We start from the raw sequence: 21403 nt of genomic DNA on the forward strand, positions 1-21403 counted from the left end.
GAACCAGCTGAATTATACCCCCACCCCCTCTCCCACATGCACACGCGCGCGCGCACACACACACACACACACACACACACACACACACAAAAAAATTCATTAAAGTCCAAAAAGCAATTATCAGCAACTTCAATGAGAAAAAGAGAACAAAGTCAAACAATAGAAGTTTAGGATGGAGTGACAACAATATTATGAAAAGGATAGATTGTGGCTCAATGTATAGAGGAGACACTGAGTCACAGAGAGCACAATAAAAAGACTGCTATACATTTAAGCTTTTGGCCAAAAGGCTTTCTTCAGATGTAGAAAACAAACACATTCACACAAGCAGAGCACACAAACACATGACCACTGTCTCTTGTTGCAGTGGCCAGACACAGCAGCTGCAGATGGTGGTCATGTATGTGTGAGTTGTGCAACTATGGATTTTGTGTGTGTTTTCTTACTTTGGAAGAAGACCTTTTGGCCAAAAGCTTAAATGTATAGTGCTCTTTTTGTTGTACTTGTCTTTCACTCAACATCTCCCATATATGGTGAGCAGCAATCTAGCCTTTAAAATAATACTGTAGAAAATGAGAACAATTTGAGAGGATACAACTGAAGACTGTAAAGGTTATGACCAATTATCCACTGTTTGTAGTGATATGCATGTAAGACGGTGGCTGCTTGAGGCATTCAGCACAAAGAGGTATAGAAAATATTTTCCAGCATGCCAGTATGTTCTCTGTCTCTGTTCACATCACATGCTCCAGACATTGCCTTCCTTGGTAAATGACAACGCTGCAGTAAGGGGCACACTAAGCCATTGTTTCTGCTTCTGAATCTCCCTATAAAAATTTATGTGGTTGGAAAACTTTTGCTGTCACTTCTTAACATAAGGCTTGTTGTGTTTGCTTTATGCCAACCACAATGAAGAGTACAGTGGCTAAGTATTGTCACCATACCTAAAATAACACAAAAAAATCAATGCTAAATGTTCTACCACAATGTGCATGCACCAGTCAGACATGGTACTATGATGCTGCTGCCTGAAGCTTCATGTGGTACACTGCTCATTGCCCCAGAACCTGCCTTCTTATGCGCACACCACTAGTTTAAAAGATTTTTTATGTCATAAACAATGAGAGACATTCAAGTCCTGCGACTAAACATTCAATACACAGGCAACAAATACTAAAAGTAGACATGCTCCTGAGAAAAACAGAAACAGATGTTTAATGCATTATTGAGCATGGGCTAAATGAAGCAGAACTTTGCAATCTGATAATAAGAGACCATCATCTGATTAATTCTTCCCACAGACCTAAAACTAAGGTCAAAAGTGTTGATATATGCAAAAGCAAAGTGGGGTAGTCTCCAAGATATTGAGTACTGTAAATACATAAACTTGCCATCTTACATAGAAAAAGGTCTTGAAATTATTAGTATAATGAATGAAGAACTAGGAATTTTCTACTTATATGGTTCTTCAAGTGCTAAAATTACAATATTTCCAGAAAAATTAATATAATTATTATTTAAATTGAAAATGAAAGACATTATAACACCTGGAGACTACACCAAAGACATGGGCAATGAATCAGAAACCAAAGTAAGAATCACAAGAATCATTACTACAGGGCAGAATGAATATAACAATAAATTAACTAAAAAGACCATAAATAACTGAAATTTTGTTATGATAATTAAAACCGACACCATAATCACAGATAGAACAAAAATTAATAATATCTTCAACAACAATTTCATAGACTCTCTACAAAAATTATAGTGTGAAAGAACTCATTAGGGGTCCGAGCATCCTAGAACACTTGAGTAACCATCCCAATCAATGTTCATGGAACCAGTGAGAAAACATAAACTCATAAAAACCATCCAGAGACTAAAATCCTAAGTCTACAGGAGAGTATGTGACTGGGGAAATAGCTGAAGCACTTTCAGATGTAGCAAACTGCTCATTCAGAGAAGGGACATTTCAAGAAAAACTGAACAGAAACAAAGTATTGCTAATATATAAAAAAATGTGACAAAGATCACCCAAATAGCTACAGGTCAGTAAATTTGATGCAGGGTTTCTCAAAAATATTAGAGGTGCTGGTGTTCAGTAGATGGATGAGATTCCTAGAGGGACATAATATTGTGATTGTGGTACAACACAGTTTCCAAAAATTGAAATCTACAGAATCAGTTATATCTAGCCTAAGAATATTTGTTATTGATGCAATAGACAAATGGAGCTCTATATCTGGTATAAGTCAGGATTTCTCTAAAGCTTTTGACACAGCCATCCATCCAGGTCTAATTGAAAAACTTGAATCATATATGTCATGGGTGGGTACGCAGCACAATAGATAAAACCATAAGTTGGAAACAGAAAACAACATGAGACTACGGAATCAGGATGCAAATCTGAATTCAAGGCTGTTAAGAAAGGTAAGTATTGCACACCATAGTTAAACCCCTTTATAAAAGATACTGAACTAAATGAGAAAAACCGAAATATTGTATGCTGATGATATGACATTAGTAAATGTAGAAATAAATCTAGAAACTTTTGAAAGAAGTTCATTTACTTCAACAAATACCAAAGTGCATGGCTCACACCATATTATTCAATAATATCTATAAAACAGATCATGTTCATTGTGTTCAATAACAAAGAAAATGAAGCTCACAGATATGCACTACCAGTCAAAAGTTTTTGATCACAACTATGGATTTGAGGTTAAAACAGGGATTTTGTTTTGAATATTAGCTGATAATAAAAAAAATATATATAAAGAAGCAAAGACTAAGGGCCTGCATTGTGTATTTGACAGGTAGTTCCATAGATGGTTGTTGATGAGTTTCCACAACAACATTGAAGTGCCTTTGCATAAGATAGTTTCATTTGAGAAGGCCTCATTCCTTCAGCTGTCTGTGTAGCAATCATTGCACATTAGTTTACAGTACATTATGCGCAACAAGCAGTGGGTTTGTACAGCATCTGTCCTGTCCACCTGTGACATCGGCATCCCCCAAGACAGAACAGAGATACAGGATGACTTCATCAGAGTGAGTGAAACCAAAGCAGATGTTTACAGTATGATCAAGGCTGCTGTTGGAATGAAAACACAGCTTTGTGTCTCAGCCAACGGCCGCCAGGGCCTGCTACCTGAGCACCATGGATTGACGGCAGCACCTGAGGTCGCGATCAACAAGTGGACTATTCTCCTATGCCACTCAGGTGATCAAAACTAGTCCCAGAAGATCCATCTAGCAACTGGCATATAGCCGGAACACAGCTGGCCAGAAGGCCATTTGACATGCCACCTGGATATGTAAAGATTTGCCATCTGAGAAACAATATCCATGCGCCTCATTTGCTGGTAGTCTCAGATTATTAGGAGTTGTAGCTTTGGACTGTGACTCAAGTGTGTCATGTAACAGTGGTCTGGTTCCTTGGACAACTTTGTGGTAATACTGTGCTGACCAAACTCTAGCAGTTTTTTTTCTGTTCTTTGGTGGTCTTTCTTGAGTGAGAGACTTCTGAGGAAAACATCGTATTTTGGTATTCCTCTGTTATAAGATCCAACATGGGAACTTTACTTTGTTTCTTGCTTAAATTGTGTTTTTGTTTTCACTACTTTTTGAGGTCAGCAATATTCTTGTTTATTGACTTTTCCTAATAAAAACAGACTGAGAAATATCATTTGCATTTTGATCTGCCACCACACAAACAGCAGTGGTGATGAGTAGGTTTTTTTCAATATTCAAGCGTTTTTTCAGTTGTTTTTCTCCATTGCAGATGATATTCCAGGTTTAGGCAAACCTTCAGCATGAGTCATAGGGCTGTTCAAATGCTTGCAAGAAACAAATGAGCTCATTACTCAGTGATCTCCTCCCCATCCTTGGAGGTTCTGATGCATAGGTCACACTCAGACTCCTCTCTGATAGTGTTCTGTACCTTACCTCCAGCGTTTTCCAACTTTGGCAAAACCACTGAGCCATGTGAAAACTATATGGCCCATTTGGTACACCATTTCATTGCACATAATGCCACTAGTGGTGTAGAATGTTGTGCATTTTTTCTTGCCAATACGGGCTCTGACATTTATCATCTGTTGAAGCAATTTCATCCTAACAAGGAGCCTCATACTCTCTCCTCTGAGGCACTTATATCTAGCCTGTTGGATTATTTTGACTTGCAGGTACACATCACACAGGCACAGCACAAGTTTTTCTGTTGCCAGAAACGTCCAGTACAGTCTTAGAGGGAATGGACTGCTACTCTTCAAAGTCTTTCCTGTGACTGTCAGTTCTTCAGTGGGAACCCTCACTGCAAGCAGTCATATGGTTCGAACTCATTCAGGACATGATTTTTGTCCATGCCCCAGATGGCTCCATGCAAACAGGTCTTTTGAAACTGAAAGATCCTTCCATCAAAACTTGTTTATCGATTATTAGCACACATGAACAGTCAGTTTGGTCATCTGCCACACTCCAATAGCCAGTACATGTCTTTGCTGTTTGCCTGCCACACATCACAACAACAGCACCAGTGCCAGGTTCCACCACAAAGGCTGCAACCATCCCCTTGGGCTAGGTCCTTGGTCCCCACCTTTGGCCACGAAAGCAACATTTGCCCTCTTATAGTCAATGTTTAGTTGTGCATCAACTATGAGATTGTCATTTCCAGAGGGTGACCTACACAGCCTGTGGGATATAGGGTCATAACGCCAAAGCCTGTCGGTTGTCAATGTTGATGGCCTTGGACTACACTACATTAGACCCTCCAGAATCTGTAGGGGGTGAGTCAGACTAAATTCCACTGGTTTTGTACATACAGTCACTTTTTTCAGACATAACGGTGGCTATCATTCTGATAGTGCAGCTAAATGGCACCCCTCTCCTTTTTCAAGTGGATACAGGATCCTCAGCCACCATAATTAATGGGAACGTGCATCACCAGTTGGGATCGCCACCACTTCATCCATTCACAGCCCCTCAGAAGAGTTACAGCAACATTTTTCAACTACAGGAGTGGCTATCAGCATGGCAGCACAGATCAAATACCTCAGGCATGATGTCATGACATGGATTTCAGTCCTTACTGCCTCCAAGGCTACCAGCTCATTAGGGATGGACCTCTTCCACTCCCTGGACCTTGAGCTACATGATTCCACACCTGCTATCAAGACCTTGTATTTGGACACTAAGTTGCAAGAGCTTCTGGACTAATTCTGAGACATCTTTTTCGACATCTCTCCGGAGGTCTCTGAGTTCGAAGACCATATCGAACTCCTCCCATCAGCAGTTCCAAAGTTCCACAAAGCCCATCCAGTACCATTTGCACTACATTATAAGCTGCAGATAGAGCTTTGTCACCTGGAAGATGGAGTCCTGATGCTAGTGCACATTTGTCAATGGGCTTCGCCCATCATCATTGCCAAAAAGTTGAATGGGTCTCTTCATATTTGTGGGAATTTTAAAGCCACTATCAATGTATGGCCCATTACTGCCAACTACCCCATACCAAAGGTTGACAACATTCCATCAAAAAAGGTGGGCGGAAAAGTATTTGCCACAATTGCACTTCATGACACCTACCTCCAACTAGCTTTGCATGAGACATCGAAGTCTATCCTTGTCATCACTATGTCTTTTGGGCTTTTCTATTGCAACTGACTCCCATTCAGGGTCACAAGTACCCTGCACATTTGGAGATGCAGAGATGAGACATTCCTGGGAACTACCTCAATGACATCTTCATTGCTGGCACTACCACCCCAGAACTGGCAAGGAAGCTATGTACACACTGCCACAAAACAGTGAAGCTATATGTTGGCTTCCACCACCAATGGACACTTCACAGCTCAAGTCCATCCTTGGACAGCTGAATTACTTTAGGAATTTTGTTCCCCATGCCTCAGCTCTGGTGGAACCACTTCACCTCCTCCTTCACAAAAATACTCCATGGGGATGGTCTCAAGCTTGTGATCAGGCATTCCAACATCTGAAATCAGCCCTCTTTACACCAGTGTGCATTCGCCCAAACCTCTCACCTCAGCTGTTGATGCATTGGGTTATGGATTGGAAGCTGTCTTGTCTTACATTGTCAATGGCAACAAAGGCCGAATTGTCTTTCACCAAAACTCTCTGACCTGCACAGCACAACTACAGCCAAATCGAGAAGGAGGCCTTCACCATCATTTTAGGATTTAAGAAGTTCCATGACTTTGTCTACGGCTGCTGCTTCACATTGTTCATGGATCACAAGTCCTTGGTCTCCCTGTTCGGTGCCACTTCAGCCATCCCAATGAGGACTGCTCACCACCTCGAAAGCTGGGCATTGTTGCTCACAGAGTATTCATACAACATTCAATACTGGGCCACAACTCTACATGCCAATGGAGCTTCTCTCTCTTGTCTCCTGGAGTGGTGGTGGTGGGGGGTGGTGGTGGTGGGGAGGGAGGACCCAGACTTCAAAGCTGATCCAGTTACCTGTTTCCTCTTGGATGGCACCACCACCATCATGGTATCTACATAACCTCTGTACACCAAGTGCGTTGCACGTCACATGACAGATGACGCAGCACTTTGGATAGTCATACATTACGTCAGCTTATGCAGCCGGAGGTACAAACTTACTGGCAGTGGTGTGATGACTTGGCAGTTGGAGATGGTGTCCTCCTTCTCTTGGGGGATAATGATCACTGCAGGTGGAGCTGCCACCCTCCCTGCTCCAGCGGAAGGTCTTACATGTCTGATATTGGCATATCGTCCTCATTAAACGCCTTGCCTGCCAACTTCTTTATTGGAGAGGGATGAATGCTGCCATCACTCACATGGTGACATCGTGTACTATGTGTCAAAGTCAACAATTGGTGTCCACTTGCTGCCTGTTTCCTTGGTCTCCAACTGATTCCCTTTGATCCCACTTACACCTGGATTTTGTAGGTATTTTCCTTGGTTTCTCCTGGCTCATCTTAGTGGACACTGGCAGTGGATTCCCATATGTCTCCCACATGTCCTCCACATCAGCCACAAGTACCAGCCATGCTCTCTCCCACATCTTTGCCACTGAAGGACTTCGAGGAACAATTGTAACTGACAGTAGCTCTCAATTTATGTCTGCTGAATTCACTTCCTTCTGTGCTACTTCCAGCATCCAATTGGTCCATACGGTGCCATTTCATCCTGCATCCAATGGTTTGGCAGAAAGATTTGTTTGTACATTTAAGACACAGATAGCCAAACTGTGTCAGTAGCACACCCTGGACGATGCTCTCAAATTCTTCCTTACCACCTACTGGTCCACAGTCCAGGATGAATCATCCCTGGCAGAAAAACTTCGCATGGCCACCCTCATTGATGACCCGTGTCCATCTGTTCCTGACCCCCAACCCTCCCCCCCCCCCCCCCCACCACCCAGCTCAGAAACATTTTAATCCCTCTCATTTCTTGCTGCAGGATCCATTTTGGGCTCAGAAACATTTTAATCCCTCTCATTTCTTGCTGCAGGATCCATTTTGGGTGATGGTGTTCACCAGAAACCATCCCCAGTGGGTCGTGGCCACAGTCTCCAGGCTCCTTGGCCACACCATGGCAACTGTCACCCTTGTAGGTGGCACAGAGTACCAGAAGCACAGCAACCAGCTCCGCTGCCAGTGTGCTTTGGGGCCAGCTTATCCTCTGCCTCCTCTTCTATTTGACCTCAGGGAAGGTCACTGTCTGCCTTCCAGTCCATTGCCACTGCTACTGCTGCCACCTGCAGTATGCCTGGTGGGTCCTCCTGCTATTGCAGCTACACCTATGGAGGTGGATCCACCACATCCTGCTGCACTGGCGTTATGATCAACAGCTGATCTGAGGTCCAAGGTCGAGATGAGCCTTCACATTTCTCCTGGAGAGGGGTGGGGGTGGGGTGGTGGGGGGTGGGGATGGGGGGGGGGGGGGGGGGGAAGAATGCAGCATCTCTCCCGCCTGCCTGTGACATTGGCATCCCACATGACAGAACAGAGATTCGGGATACCTTGATCACTGTGAGTAAAGCCAAAGCAGATTATTACATATTTCTGAGGCCACTGCTGGAGATGAAAACACAGCCTCTTGTCTCAGCCAATGGCCACTAGGTCCCATTGCCCAAGAACTGTGGATCAACATCAGTGCCAGGGCTCCCGATCTACAAGTCAACTACTTTCCTTTGCTACTCACATGATCAAAACTAGTCCCAGATGATCCAGTCACCAACCAATCTTGTAAGATAGCACACAGCCAGCCAGAAGGCAGTTAAACACGCTGCTTGGACTTGTAGGGATCTGCCATCCTGGCCACAACATCCATGCAACTCGTCTACTGGTAGTTCTGGGTCGTCAGGAGTGGTAGCTTTGGACTGTGGCTCAAGAGTGTCATGGAACAGTGGTCTTGCCTTGATGGGCAGCTTTGTGGTAATGCTATGCCAACCACTCTCTATTTTGTTTCGAGTGAGAGACTTGTGAGGAAAACATTTTATTTTGGTATTCTTCTGCTATAGGATGCAACATGGGATACATATTTTGTTCCTTGCTTAGTTGTGTTTTTATTTAGGCTACTTTGTTGACATTGGCCATATTCTCATTATTGGCTTTTCCCAATAAATATAGATTGAGGAATATAATTCGCATTTTGTCTCTGCTACCATAGGTACAGTAGTTTGTATGCCTGCTGAGGTTCATAACATATTACCACCTAATGAGACAGGAGCAGGAGTCTGGAATTGAAAAATATGCTGTAATGGTAGCTTGGTATCAGGAAGACTATTCTAGTAAGGCAGCAGCAGAAAAGTTGACATAGTTCAATCTACAGTGGCGTATGCATTGCAACAGTTCAAGCAAACTGGTGACAATGTAAGTGTTTCTTGATCTGTAAGACCCTGAATAATATCATACTGGGAAGATCAATTTATGCATGTACAAATTAACCATCAGAGGACTCATTCTACACCTGAAATTTGTGAGCAAGTACATAGTATGCAAGCAGCTCCAATCTCTCTCTCAACAATGCTACGCTGTCCTTGTAAACAAGGTTTGAAGGGCTGCATAGTGGGCAAAATATCTTAAATATGCAAACATAATATGGTTAAAAGATAGCAATGGTTGCAGTAGCATAAAAACTGGAGCATGCAGCAATGGTCTAAGGTGTTTTTCACAGGCAAATCTAAGTTCGAAATATTTGGAAGCCATCACCAACTGTTTGTTAACTGACTTTGTAGAGAATGTATGAAGAGTCAGTGTGTGATACAAATGGTGAAGTATTGTGGAACGTCAGTCATGGTCTGGAGGTGTTTTGTAGGTGATAAATTCAGTGATCTAGTTAGAATTAATGGAACATTAAAGAAGAAAGGATACCACAGGAGAGTGATCAACAAAGCAGTTCCACCTGCCAAGAGATTTACCAATTGTGGGTTTATGCTGCAGCAGGACAATGATCCCAAACATGTCTATAAACTGTATAGAGGGTATGTGAATATGAAAGAGAAATGTAAGAATCTGAAGAATATGATTTAGCCTAGACAGTCACCTGGCTTAAACCCCATTAAAATCTTATAGGAAGCACTTGATTGAGAGGTTAGAAAAATGAGGTAATCTAATTTTGAAGATACATAGAATAATTTATGCATATGCTGGATTAAAATATCTGCAAAAGCACTACAAAATCTTACATCCAGAATGCTAAGAGTTTGTGCAGCTCTTCTGTGACTGAAGGGTGGATACTTTGAAGAGGCTAAAATCTAAACCATACTATATTCTACTTAATGACACAGAGAGAAAACACTTACTTTGTTCATCTATTTAGTTTTTACAATGTATTTGCACAAAACATAAAATACATGGTTCTTATCAAGGGTTATCGAAAACTTTTGACCAATAGTGTATTTATACAGGATGAACATTAATAAAATAAACAAACTGCAGGGACATATTCCTGACTGGAAATAGGTCCTATGAACATGCATCTACAAATGCATCATTGCCATGGTAGATAGTGCTGGTAAATGAAAGTTCTTCTGACCATGTGCTGTATTGTGTTGCAGGCTGTGTGATTGACCCAGTGTACTATTAGCAGCAGAAGGCCCAGTATTCATGTTGGGAACACCACATCACACAACACTTCAAGCCCTTTTTGGGCATTTGTGTGATCATGGGTCATTTCAGAGAGACAAATGAGCAGGGAGGCAGCAGACTGTGTGAACATTAGATATGGACGACTGGTTTCTACCTCTTCAGCATTTCCATCTGTGTGGCCATACACAAACACCATCTTGGGTTGTCCCCAATATGAATACCAGACCATTCTGCTGGTTACTGTATGCTGCACCAATCATACAGACTGCAACACACAAGGAACACATGCCACATGGTAAGAGGTAATTTCATTTGTCAGTGCCATCTAAAGTGGCAACAATGCACTTACAGGCACATGTTCATAGGACCTTTTTTCCTCCATTTCCAGTTAAGAACCCATCCGTACAGTTTGTCAGTTTTATTAATGTACATCCTGTAGATGAGAAATGACTGAAAGAAGATACCTGTGCAAAATTTTTGGAAACTGTGTCAGAAAATAAGCTCCAATGGAGAAAATGTTTAGACAAAGTCTGCTGTAATTTAAACACTGTAATGTGCATTATGAAACAACTTCTCCAGTATACCAATAAACAACTTGTGGGTATTGTATACCATGGCCCTTTTGAACCATACTTACAGTATGGAATTATTCTGTGGGAAAGCTCCACTAGCAATAACAGAAATGTGATCCAAGGGAGAGTATTGTAGAGATGCTGAAGAAACTGCACTTGGAAACAATTGAAGGTAAATGAGATGCACACGGTCCCAAGAACACCAATTTACAAATGTTCAAGAACAAGCTTTAATTGATGTATCTAGGAATACACACAAGATGTTAATTTTTAATGAACTGATTACAAATTATAAGTTCAACACACATTCATTCAAAATTGCAGTTTCAGTCTTTCTTTCTAATGGCAAAGTTATTATTATTATTATTATTGTTATTATTTTGGAGACACATGTCAAACTTACAGATGCCCACAGGAATCACAAAGAAAAGATTAGACTAACTACAGCATGCACAGAGGCATTTACATAATAAGTCTTCCCTTGCACCATATTTGAATGGAAGAGCAAGAAGTCCCAGAAACAGGTAGACATAGAAAAAAATTTCTTGCGAAAATTGTCAATTAGATGTACTTCCCCTGCCTCTCTCTGTCCATCTCCTCATACCCCCTCTCCCTATCCATCTGCTCTCCCCCCCCCTCCCCCCACTTTCTCTGACCATTTTGTTCTCCCATTGCTCTCTGTCCAGCCCTCTCCCGCTGCCCAACCTCCCACTCATCTCTGTCTGTCCATCTCTTCTTGTCCCTCTCTTTATCTACCTCTGTGTCACTTCCACCCCTATGGGAGCTGGAGGGTTCTTACACACTCAGTGTTCTTTGTTCTTTCCAGATAATAAGCTTTATGTGGTCCAAGTCTGGTTGAAATTGATCCGATAATTTAGGAGGAGATGTGGAACATACATACATACATACATACATACATGCACTGATGAAACCTTCTCAGGCTTCCATCTGGGTAGCTGCATCACAAAATCCGCAACATTTTGATGAGTGTCATTCTCATCATCTTCTGGTGAAGATGACACAACACTATAAGATGATGAGAATGATACTCATTGAAACGTCGTGGATTTTTGATGCAGCTACCCGGATGGAAGCCCGAGAAGATTTCATCACCAGTATACACCAGGAATGCCTACATTCATATACATACATTCATACATACCTCCATGTGTATATATAACAATAGTTTGTCTAATATAAGGCAATATATTACCAAAAAAAACCTGCAGCTATCGATTCATATGACACAAGAAATAAAGACCAGTTGAGAAGTGTACCACAAAGAATGAGAGTTGTTGAACGCAATCCTTGATACTCATGTGTACAATTGTTAAAGCATCTAACTAAGAATCTGTGGGATGGTATGACTAAGAAAATAATCTGGAAACTCAATAAGGATTATTTAGTGCAAAAAGAATTTTAAAATGTAGACAAGCATATTTTTAAACAAATGGGAATGTTTTATTATCATTATGTATATATTGTAGTTACCTGGGTTAATGAGTGTATGAAAGTAATATTTATACCTAATATATGCATATGGAATGGGAAAATAACAGCAGTAGTGAAAGCTGTGGCATGGTAATGTGAAAAGGTTTTTTTTTTAAAAAAAAATACATAGAGCAGTTAGATAGTATAAAAACATGTAATCCAGTATTAGGAGTAGCAACAAAGAGCTGTGGCACAATAGAAATAGGATATATTATTCATATTTCAGTGAATAACTTTACAGATTGACTTACAATATGCATTATATCATTGTTAATACTAACATCAGTGTATCACAAAGTTGTAGTGTTCATCAAAAAAAAAAAAAAAAAAAATACAGGAATGAACATAACTATTAATTATTTATCAAGTGTTCTGAAAAGTGAAACTCTCATTTTGAAATGAACTCACCAAGGCGTGCTGTTCCAATAGGCAAAAGTCGTTCTGTCTGCTTGGGAATATCAATTTGCCATGGCAGCTGCTGTGCTAGCATGTTTATGTTTGTCAGTTCATACAAGCATTTTTGCTTTCCAAGTGATCTGGTTATAGAATTGTACTGCTGATTTTCTGTGCTATTGTGACTGCATGCTCTGTACAACAGAAAAATATCATCAGATGTTATAATTCAAAAGCTAAAAAATTAAATTTCATTTAATTCATTAAATCAATTTGTATATTAAGAGAAGGGGCAAATCCACACCTTCTGGTCATACGAGGAACAAATCAGAATAGAGAACATCGTTTAACAATATGAGTGAACATTTTGAGAAATTATCAAATAACAAGAAAAATCATGTAATATGTTCAGTACTAAAAGATTTTTTATAGTTGGAAGTACAATGGAAGAAATTTTGTCATGTTGATCTGGTACTTATACATACTTATATGATTCAGGAGTTGTGACTGCAGAAGAGTTACACATGGTAACAACAGAATTGTTACTATTATTAGATGACTTATTTGATTGTTGATGGGTAGAATTTCCTGAATTGAATGTCAGCAATGGTTTTAAGTTCCCATGTACATTTTGTTTTCCACTGTAATTTGCAAGATTCTGAAAAAAATACATACAATTAAAAACAATTTATTTGTTATTACAGCCAGTAAAAATTTGTAGTTTAGACTGGTGCATTTAAGATGCGTAATAGAAACTCTAGAACCATAAAGTAGATCAAGTAGTACAGAAACTAGTAGTTTCAATATATTTTACACTTTTCAAGTAGTATAATAAGTTTCTTGATACTACTGCCATTTGTTTGGCAGCCTTGGAATTTGACTAGTTAAAACAAATAATAAAGACAGAAACAAGTTAATTCATCCATTACACAGAAGACATTTCTAAAAATGTGGCAGTGAGGAGTGAATCAGTATCATATTGATACCATAGCAATTCCAGATTTGCAGTTTGCTATTTGTGGCCTACCCTTAATAACAACATTGTGTAGATCAAATGCCTCTCCTGCTGATTATAATCTTCAAAATGGTAGTGAATACATACACACTATCACTATATAAGCAGTATAAGAATATGAAATATTTTTATATGGGTGCCTTGAACTTTTGGAGTCAAATTTCACATTAAGTCCTAATTGTTTACCATTCTAAAATATGTTTCAGCAGTTGGAATCTTAGAATCCAGCCCCAGTCAGCTAGAGACAAATTTCACATCAGGCCCTAATTGTTTACTGTTCAAAAATACATTTCACCAGTTAGCATCCAGTCCTTTGAAATCTTATCAAGTTCTGAATGAATATATGTTCCACTGTTTCAGACAGTACTTCCTTATCAATAACTGCAATGTATGCAAAAAGTCTGAAGTTACTATTAGCCTTTACCTCTAGTAGACTGTCACAGCACACTGTGTCCTAAGTGCAGTTGACTGCAACAGCAGTTCAGTGTCAATGTGCCAGTGATGTGGTCAGCTTCTGTAGAAGTTCTGAGACTTAGGCAAAACTTAGCTTTGATGATACATCCAGTCATTAGAATGGAGTGCTCTTCAAGACAAAACATGGTGTGTAAATACCTTTTGGCTTCCAATGAGATAACACATACACTCATCAGCAAAGCCAGATTCAGAAAAAGATGATTCTTTTGCACGGATTTTCCAACCCACACATGCTCATTCCCAGTATTCACAATCTATAATTGCTGCTACAGTGCCTACAATGTGCAGAAAACAAATGTGTTGTCTACGGCCAAAAGCTCAGATAAATGCAAATGACTGCTGTCTATTTTTCTATTGATTTCTTGTATATACAAAAATTGTTGGAAAGATTTGCCAGGAAATAAATAATTACAATATGTATTAATTAGCCAATTTTGAGGCAAAGACAAATTGAAGAGTAAACAAGTGGACTTATTATTGCATCTTATTCTCTTATGTGATGCATAAAAAAGATAAAACTCAGTGAACATTTGTCAACAGACCCTGTGTTGCACATATCAATCAGTAGTAGAATAGATTTATGGGCAATATGTTGATTAACATAGGTGATATATTGATAAATAAATGGGCATATTCGCACATAAGGTAGAAAACAGATGACAGTTTGAACAAGATAGATGGCAACAAAGATGGACAGAGGATTAGATAAGAAGGACTAATGGCCACATGGGCCAATATAACAACAAAAATAATCGTTTTTGAAAATATCATGTAACTGAATAGATAAAAAAATCTATTCACCAAGCAGTGGTAGGAGAATACACATACAAAGGTACTTGAATTTGCAAACTTTTGGAGCCAGTGGCTTCTTCTTCCAGCAGAAGGGTTGAAGTGGAAGGATGTCCGGTAAGTCTCCCCTGACCTGGGGTTCTGGGTGACTTTCCTGAACTCACCCAATTTCCTAAACCTCATTTTCCTTCACCCCTCTTCCTACTTCTTTATCCTACTGCTAGAAGATGGAGACACTGGCTCTGGAAGCTTGCAAATTCAAACTCGTTCATATGTTTACTCTCCTGCCATTGCTTGGTGAGTAGATTTATTTTATTTTTCCAAATGGTTCAAATGGCTCTGAGCACTATGGGACTTAATATCTATGGTCATCAGTCCCCTAGAACTTAGAACTACTTAAACCTAACTAACCTAAGGACATCACATACATCCATACTCGAGGCAGGATTCGAACCTGCGGCTGTAGCAGGCATGCGGTTCCAGACTGAAGCACCTAGAACCACATGGCCACAGCGGCCGGCTTATTTTTCCAGTTACATTAAAATATAATGAAAAGGTCTAATTGCTACTCACCATAAAGCAGACATGTTGAGTTACAGACAGGCACACAGAAAAGACTGTTTATTTATTTATTTATTTATTGTTCCGTGGGACCAAATTAAGGAGAAGTCTCCATGGTCATGGAACGAGTCAATACATGAAATTATAACACGATATTAGAATCAGATAAAATGAAATATAAGAAACATATTCAGGTGACAATTCGTAAGTTTAAATAAAGAAAATCAACAATGTAACACTGGAATTTGCTTAATTTTTGTGCTCTTCCAGGAGCTCCTCGACAGAATAGAAGGAGTGAGCCATGAGGAAACTCTTCAGTTTGGACTTAAAAGAGTTTGGGCTACTGCTAAGATTTTTGAGTTCTTGTGATAGCTTATTGAAAATCGATGCAGCACAATACTGCACTCCTTTTTGCACAAGAGTCAAGGAAATGCATTCCACATGCAGATTGGATTTCTGCCTAGTATTAACTGAGTGAAAGCTGCTAACTCTTGGGAATAGGCTAATATTACTAACAATAAACAACATTAAAGAAAATATATACTGTGAGGGCAGTGTCAGAATTCCCAGACTATTGAATTGGGGTCAACAAGAGGTTCTCGAACTTACACCACATATAGCTGCAACAGCCCGTTTTTGAGCCAAAAATACCCTTTTTGAATCAGAAGAATTACCCCAAAAAATAATACCATATGACATAAGCGTATGAAAATATGTAAAGTAGACTACTTTTTGTGTTGAAGTGTCACTTATTTCAGATACTGTTCTAATGGTAAATAAAGAAGCATTTAGTTTCTGAACAAGCTCCTGGACATGGGCTTTCCACAACAGCTTACTATCTATCTGAACGTCTAGGAACTTGAACTGTTCTGTCTCATTTATAATATGCCCATTCTGTTTGATCAAAATATCGGTTCTTGTCAAATTGTGAGTTAGAAACTGTAAAAACTGAGTCTTACTGTGATTTAACATCAAATTATTTTCCACAAGCCATGAACTTATTTCATAAACTACATTATTTGATACTGTTGCAATATTACACAAAAGATCCTTCACTACCAAGCTGGCGTCATCAGCAAACAGAAATATTTTTGAATCACCTGTAATACTAGAAGGCATATCATTTATATAAATAAGAAACAGCAGTGGCCCCAGCACCGACCCTTGGGGAACGCCCCACTTAACAGTGCCCCATTGGGACTGAACATCACTATCACTCTCAATATTGCGGAGAATTACCTTCTGCTTTCTGTTCTTAAAGTAAGAGGTGAACCAATTGTAAGCTATTCACCTTACTCCATAATGGTCCAACTTCTACAGTAATACACTCCTGGAAATTGAAATAAGAACACCGTGAATTCATTGTCCCAGGAAGGGGAAACTTTATTGACACATTCCTGGGGTCAGATACATCACATGATCACACTGACAGAACCACAGGCACATAGACACAGGCAACAGAGCATGCACAATGTCGGCACTAGTACAGTGTATATCCACCTTTCGCAGCAATGCAGGCTGCTATTCTCCCATGGAGACGATCGTAGAGATGCTGGATGTAGTCCTGTGGAACGGCTTGCCATGCCATTTCCACCTGGTGCCTCAGTTGGACCAGCGTTCGTGCTGGACGTGCAGACCGCGTGAGACGACACTTCATCCAGTCCCAAACATGCTCAATGGGGGACAGATCCGGAGATCTTGCTGGCCAGGGTAGTTGACTTACACCTTCTAGAGCACGTTGGGTGGCACGGGATACACACGGACGTGCATTGTCCTGTTGGAACAGCAAGTTCCCTTGCCGGTCTAGGAATGGTAGAACGATGGGTTCGATGATGGTTTGGATGTACCGTGCACTATTCAGTGTCCCCTCGACGATCACCAGTGGTGTACGGCCAGTGTAGGAGATCGCTCCCCACACCATGATGCCGGGTGTTGGCCCTGTGTGCCTCGGTCGTATGCAGTCCTGATTGTGGCGCTCACCTGCACGGCGCCAAACACGCATACGACCATCATTGGCACCAAGGCAGAAGCGACTCTCATCGCTGAAGATGACACGTCTCCATTCGTCCCTCCATTCACGCCTGTCGCGACACCACTGGAGGCGGGCTGCACGATGTTTGGGAGTGAGCGGAAGACGGCCTAACGGTGTGCGGGACCGTAGCCCAGCTTCATGGAGACGGTTGCGAATGGTACTCGCCGATACCCCAGGAGCAACAGTGTCCCTAATTTGCTGGGAAGTGGCGGTGCGGTCCCCTACAGCACTGCGTAGGATCCTATGGTCTTGGCGTGCATCCGTGCGTTGCTGCGGTCTGGTCCCATGTCGACGGGCACGTGCACCTTCCGCCGACCACTGGCGACAACATCTATGTACTGTGGAGACCTCACGCCCCACGTGTTGAGCAATTCGGCGGTACGTCCACCCGGCCTCCCGCATACCCACTATACGCCCTCGCTCAAAGTCCGTCAACTGCACATACGGTTCACGTCCACGCTGTCGCGGCATGCTACCAGTGTTAAAGACTGCAATGGAGCTCCGTATGCCACGGCAAACTGGCTGGCACTGACGGCGGCGCTGCACAAATGCTGCGCAGCTAGCGCCATTCGACGGCCAACACCGCAGTTCCTGGTGTGTCCGCTGTGCCGTGCGTGTGATCATTGCTTGTGCAGCCCTCTCGCAGCGTCCGGAGCAAGTATGGTGGGTCTGACACGCCGGTGTCAATGTGTTCTTTTTTCCATTTCCAGGAGTGTATTTTGTGGTCAACACAGTCAAAAGCCTTCATTAAATCAAAGAAAACACCTAGCGTTCGCAACCTTTTATTTAATCTGTCCAAAACCTCACAGAGAAAAGAGAATATAGCATTTTCAGTTGTTAAACCATTTCTAAAACCAAACTGAACATTTGACAGCAAATTATCTGAATTTAAATGCTCCAGTAACCTTGTATATACAACCTTCTTGATAACTTTAGCAAACACCGATGGCATAGAAATAGGTCTAAAATTGTCAACATTATCAATGTCTCCCTTTTTATGAAGTGGCTTCACTACCGAGTACTTTAATCGGTCAGGAAACCGACCACTCCCAAAGGAAAAGTTACAGATATGGCTAAGTACTGGGCTAACATACATAGAACAATACTTCAGTATTCTGCTAGATACCCCATCATATCCATGAGAGTTCTTGGTCTTTAGTGATTTAATTATTAACTCAATCTCCCTCTTGTCAGTATCATGGAGGAGCATTTCAGGTAACAGTCTCGGAACACTTTTTTCTAAGAGCGCTATATGATTCCCTGTTGGGACTAGGTTTCTATTTAGTTCACCTGCTATATTCAGAAAGTGATTATTAAGTACTGTACATATATGTGACTTATCAGTAACTCAGACATTCCCACTATGCACTGATTCTATATCCTCGACCTGTCTCTGCAGACCAGCCACTTCCTTTACGACTGACCATATGGTTTTAATTTTATCCTGAGACTTAGCTATTCTATCTGCATACCACATACTTTTTGCTTTCCTAATAACATTTTTAAGCACCTTACAATACTGTTTGTAATGGGCTGCTGCATTTAGATTTTGACTGTTTCTAACGTTTTGATATAATTGCCACTTTGTTCTACAAGATATTCTTATCCCTCTAGTCAGCCACCCAGGCTGCCTGTTTGTGCTAGTACCCTGTTTTGAACGTTCTAACGGAAAGCAACTTTCAAAGAGCACAAGAAAAGTCTTGAGAAAAGCATTATATTTATCGTCTACTGTATCAGAAAAGACTGTTACACATTGAGAATTTGGCAGAAGTCTCCATCATAAAGGAAAAGGACAACACACACAATTCACACAATCAAGCACACTTTATGCACACAAAACCACTATCTCCAGCCACTCTGGCGGAATGCAAGTGTGTCAGATGGAATCAGCAATCTGGGGTGAGGCAGCAAAGGGGGGTGGATAGCAGGGTACAGGCGGAAGGGGGGGGGGGGGGGGGGGGGGGAGAGACAGAAGTGAGCACTGCCTGGTAGAGAGTGCAGGGATGACATGGTCTCAGGACAAGGCTGCCAGGCACAACACCTTGAGGCTGTAGGGGAGGGAGGGAGAATGGGCAGCAAAAAAGGATAGAAGCAGAGAAGGAGAAAAGACTGGTGGGTGCACTGGCAGAGAGCAGTGTATAATGAGGATGAGGGTATATGAATTGGGAGGTGATACAATACGGGGGTTGAAACCATTGGGGAGAGAGTGTAGGGCAGTGGGCTGCTGTAGGTTGAGGCCAGGCTGATTTTGGGAGTAGATAATGTGTTGTAAGAATAACTCACATCCATGCACTTCAGAAAAGCTGGTGGTGGAGTGGAGGATCCAGATAGTCTGGGTTGTGAAGTAGCCATTATAATCAGGCATGTTATGTTCAGCTGCATCTTGTGCCAAAGGCAGATCCACTTTGTTCTTGGCCACAGATTGGCAGTGGCCATTGATCCTGGTGGACAGCCAGTTGGTAGTCAAACCAATTTAAAAAGCTGTATAATGATTGCAGCAGAGCTGGTGTGGCAGTTGAAGGTAGCAAAGAAGTTTTAAATTTCACATTTTAGAAATTATTCATGGAGGACAGTCTTACAAACATAAACATACTGTTGTTTGATCATCAAACAAACTATCATAGGGATGACATAGTAATAAGCACATCAGGAACAGAGAAACAACTGAAAGAGTGGAAAACAAATAATCTGCCAGGTCCAGATGGAATCCTGATTTAGATTTACAAAAAGTTCTCTAAGCCATTGGCCCCTTATTTAGCTTGCATTTATGGCAAATCTCTCACTCAGCACAAAGTCCCAAGCAAGTGACTTTTGCTTATCAGAATTGCAAAAAACTGGATCCACAAAGTTACAGATAAATATCCTTAACATTGGTTTGTTGCAAAATTCTTGAACATATTCTCAATTTGAATACAATAAATTTATTTGAGACCAAGAAGTTAATGTCCACAAATCGGTATGGTTTCAGAAAGCATCAGCTGTGTGAAACTCAGCTTGCCCTTTTCTCACATTATGTAGTGTGAACAATGGATGAAGGGCAACAGGCAGAGTCCATATTTTCCAAAGTCATTTGATACGATACCCCATTACAGGCTGTGAATGAAGGTATGAGCATATGGTATATGTTCCCAGATATGTGAGCAGCATGAAGACTTCTTAAGCAACAGAGCCCAGTATGTTGTTATCAATGGTAAGTGTTCATTAGAGACAAGCATATTGTCAGGAGCACCCCAGGGAAGTGTGATAGGGTTGCTATTCTTTTCTATATACATAAATAATCTGGTGCACGGGGAGGGCAGCAATCTGCAACTGTTTGCTGATTCTGGTGTGGTGTACAGGAAGGTAACTGTTGAGTGACTGTAGGCTGTAGAAGGATACAAGATGATTTAGGCAAAATTTCTAGTTGGTGTGATGAATGGCAGCTGGCTGTAAATGTGGAAAAATTTAAGTTAATGCAGATATGTAGGAAAACCAAACCCTTAATGTTCAGATACTGCATTATTAGTCTCCCTATGGATATAGCTGCATTGTCTAAAATCTGGGTGTAATGATGCAAAGCAGTATGAAATGGAATGAGCATGTGAGGATTGTGGTAGGGAGGATGAATGGTCGACTTCAGTTTATTGGCAGAATTTTAGGAAAGTGAGGTTCATCTGTACAGAAGGCCACATATAGGATCCTATTGCCACCTATTCTTGAGTAATGCTCGAGTGCTTGGGATCTGTGCCAGGACAGATTAAAGAATGACATCAACACAATTCAGAGGTAGGCTGCAAGATTCATTACCAGTAAGTTCCAACAACATGCTAGTATTACAGAGATGCTTTGGGAACGTAAATGGAAATCCCAGGAGGGAAGGCAGCATTCTTTTCAATCAACACTACTGAGAAAATTTAGAGAACGAGCATTTGAAGCTGACTGCAGAACCATTCTATTGCTGCCAACATATATTTCATATAAGGACCACAAAGATAAGATACAAGAAATTAGG

The 21403-nt window shown here is 41.1% G+C and overlaps 1 protein-coding gene across 1 annotated transcript in view; it reads right to left on the reverse strand.

Annotated features, from left to right (window-relative positions):
• Positions 1–21403, reverse strand: part of LOC124723145 (protein unc-79 homolog) — an 868025-nt gene that overhangs the window by 338927 nt on the left and 507695 nt on the right. The window contains exons 32-33 of the mRNA XM_047248336.1: positions 13027–13199; positions 12557–12735 (exon numbers count right to left, since the gene is read on the reverse strand). Of these exons, the coding sequence (XP_047104292.1) occupies positions 12557–12735; positions 13027–13199 (352 nt within the window). The remainder of the gene's footprint in view (positions 1–12556; positions 12736–13026; positions 13200–21403) is intronic.

Source organism: Schistocerca piceifrons, chromosome X (genome assembly GCF_021461385.2).
Source record: "Schistocerca piceifrons isolate TAMUIC-IGC-003096 chromosome X, iqSchPice1.1, whole genome shotgun sequence".
NCBI classification, from domain to species: Eukaryota; Metazoa; Arthropoda; class Insecta; order Orthoptera; family Acrididae; genus Schistocerca; species Schistocerca piceifrons.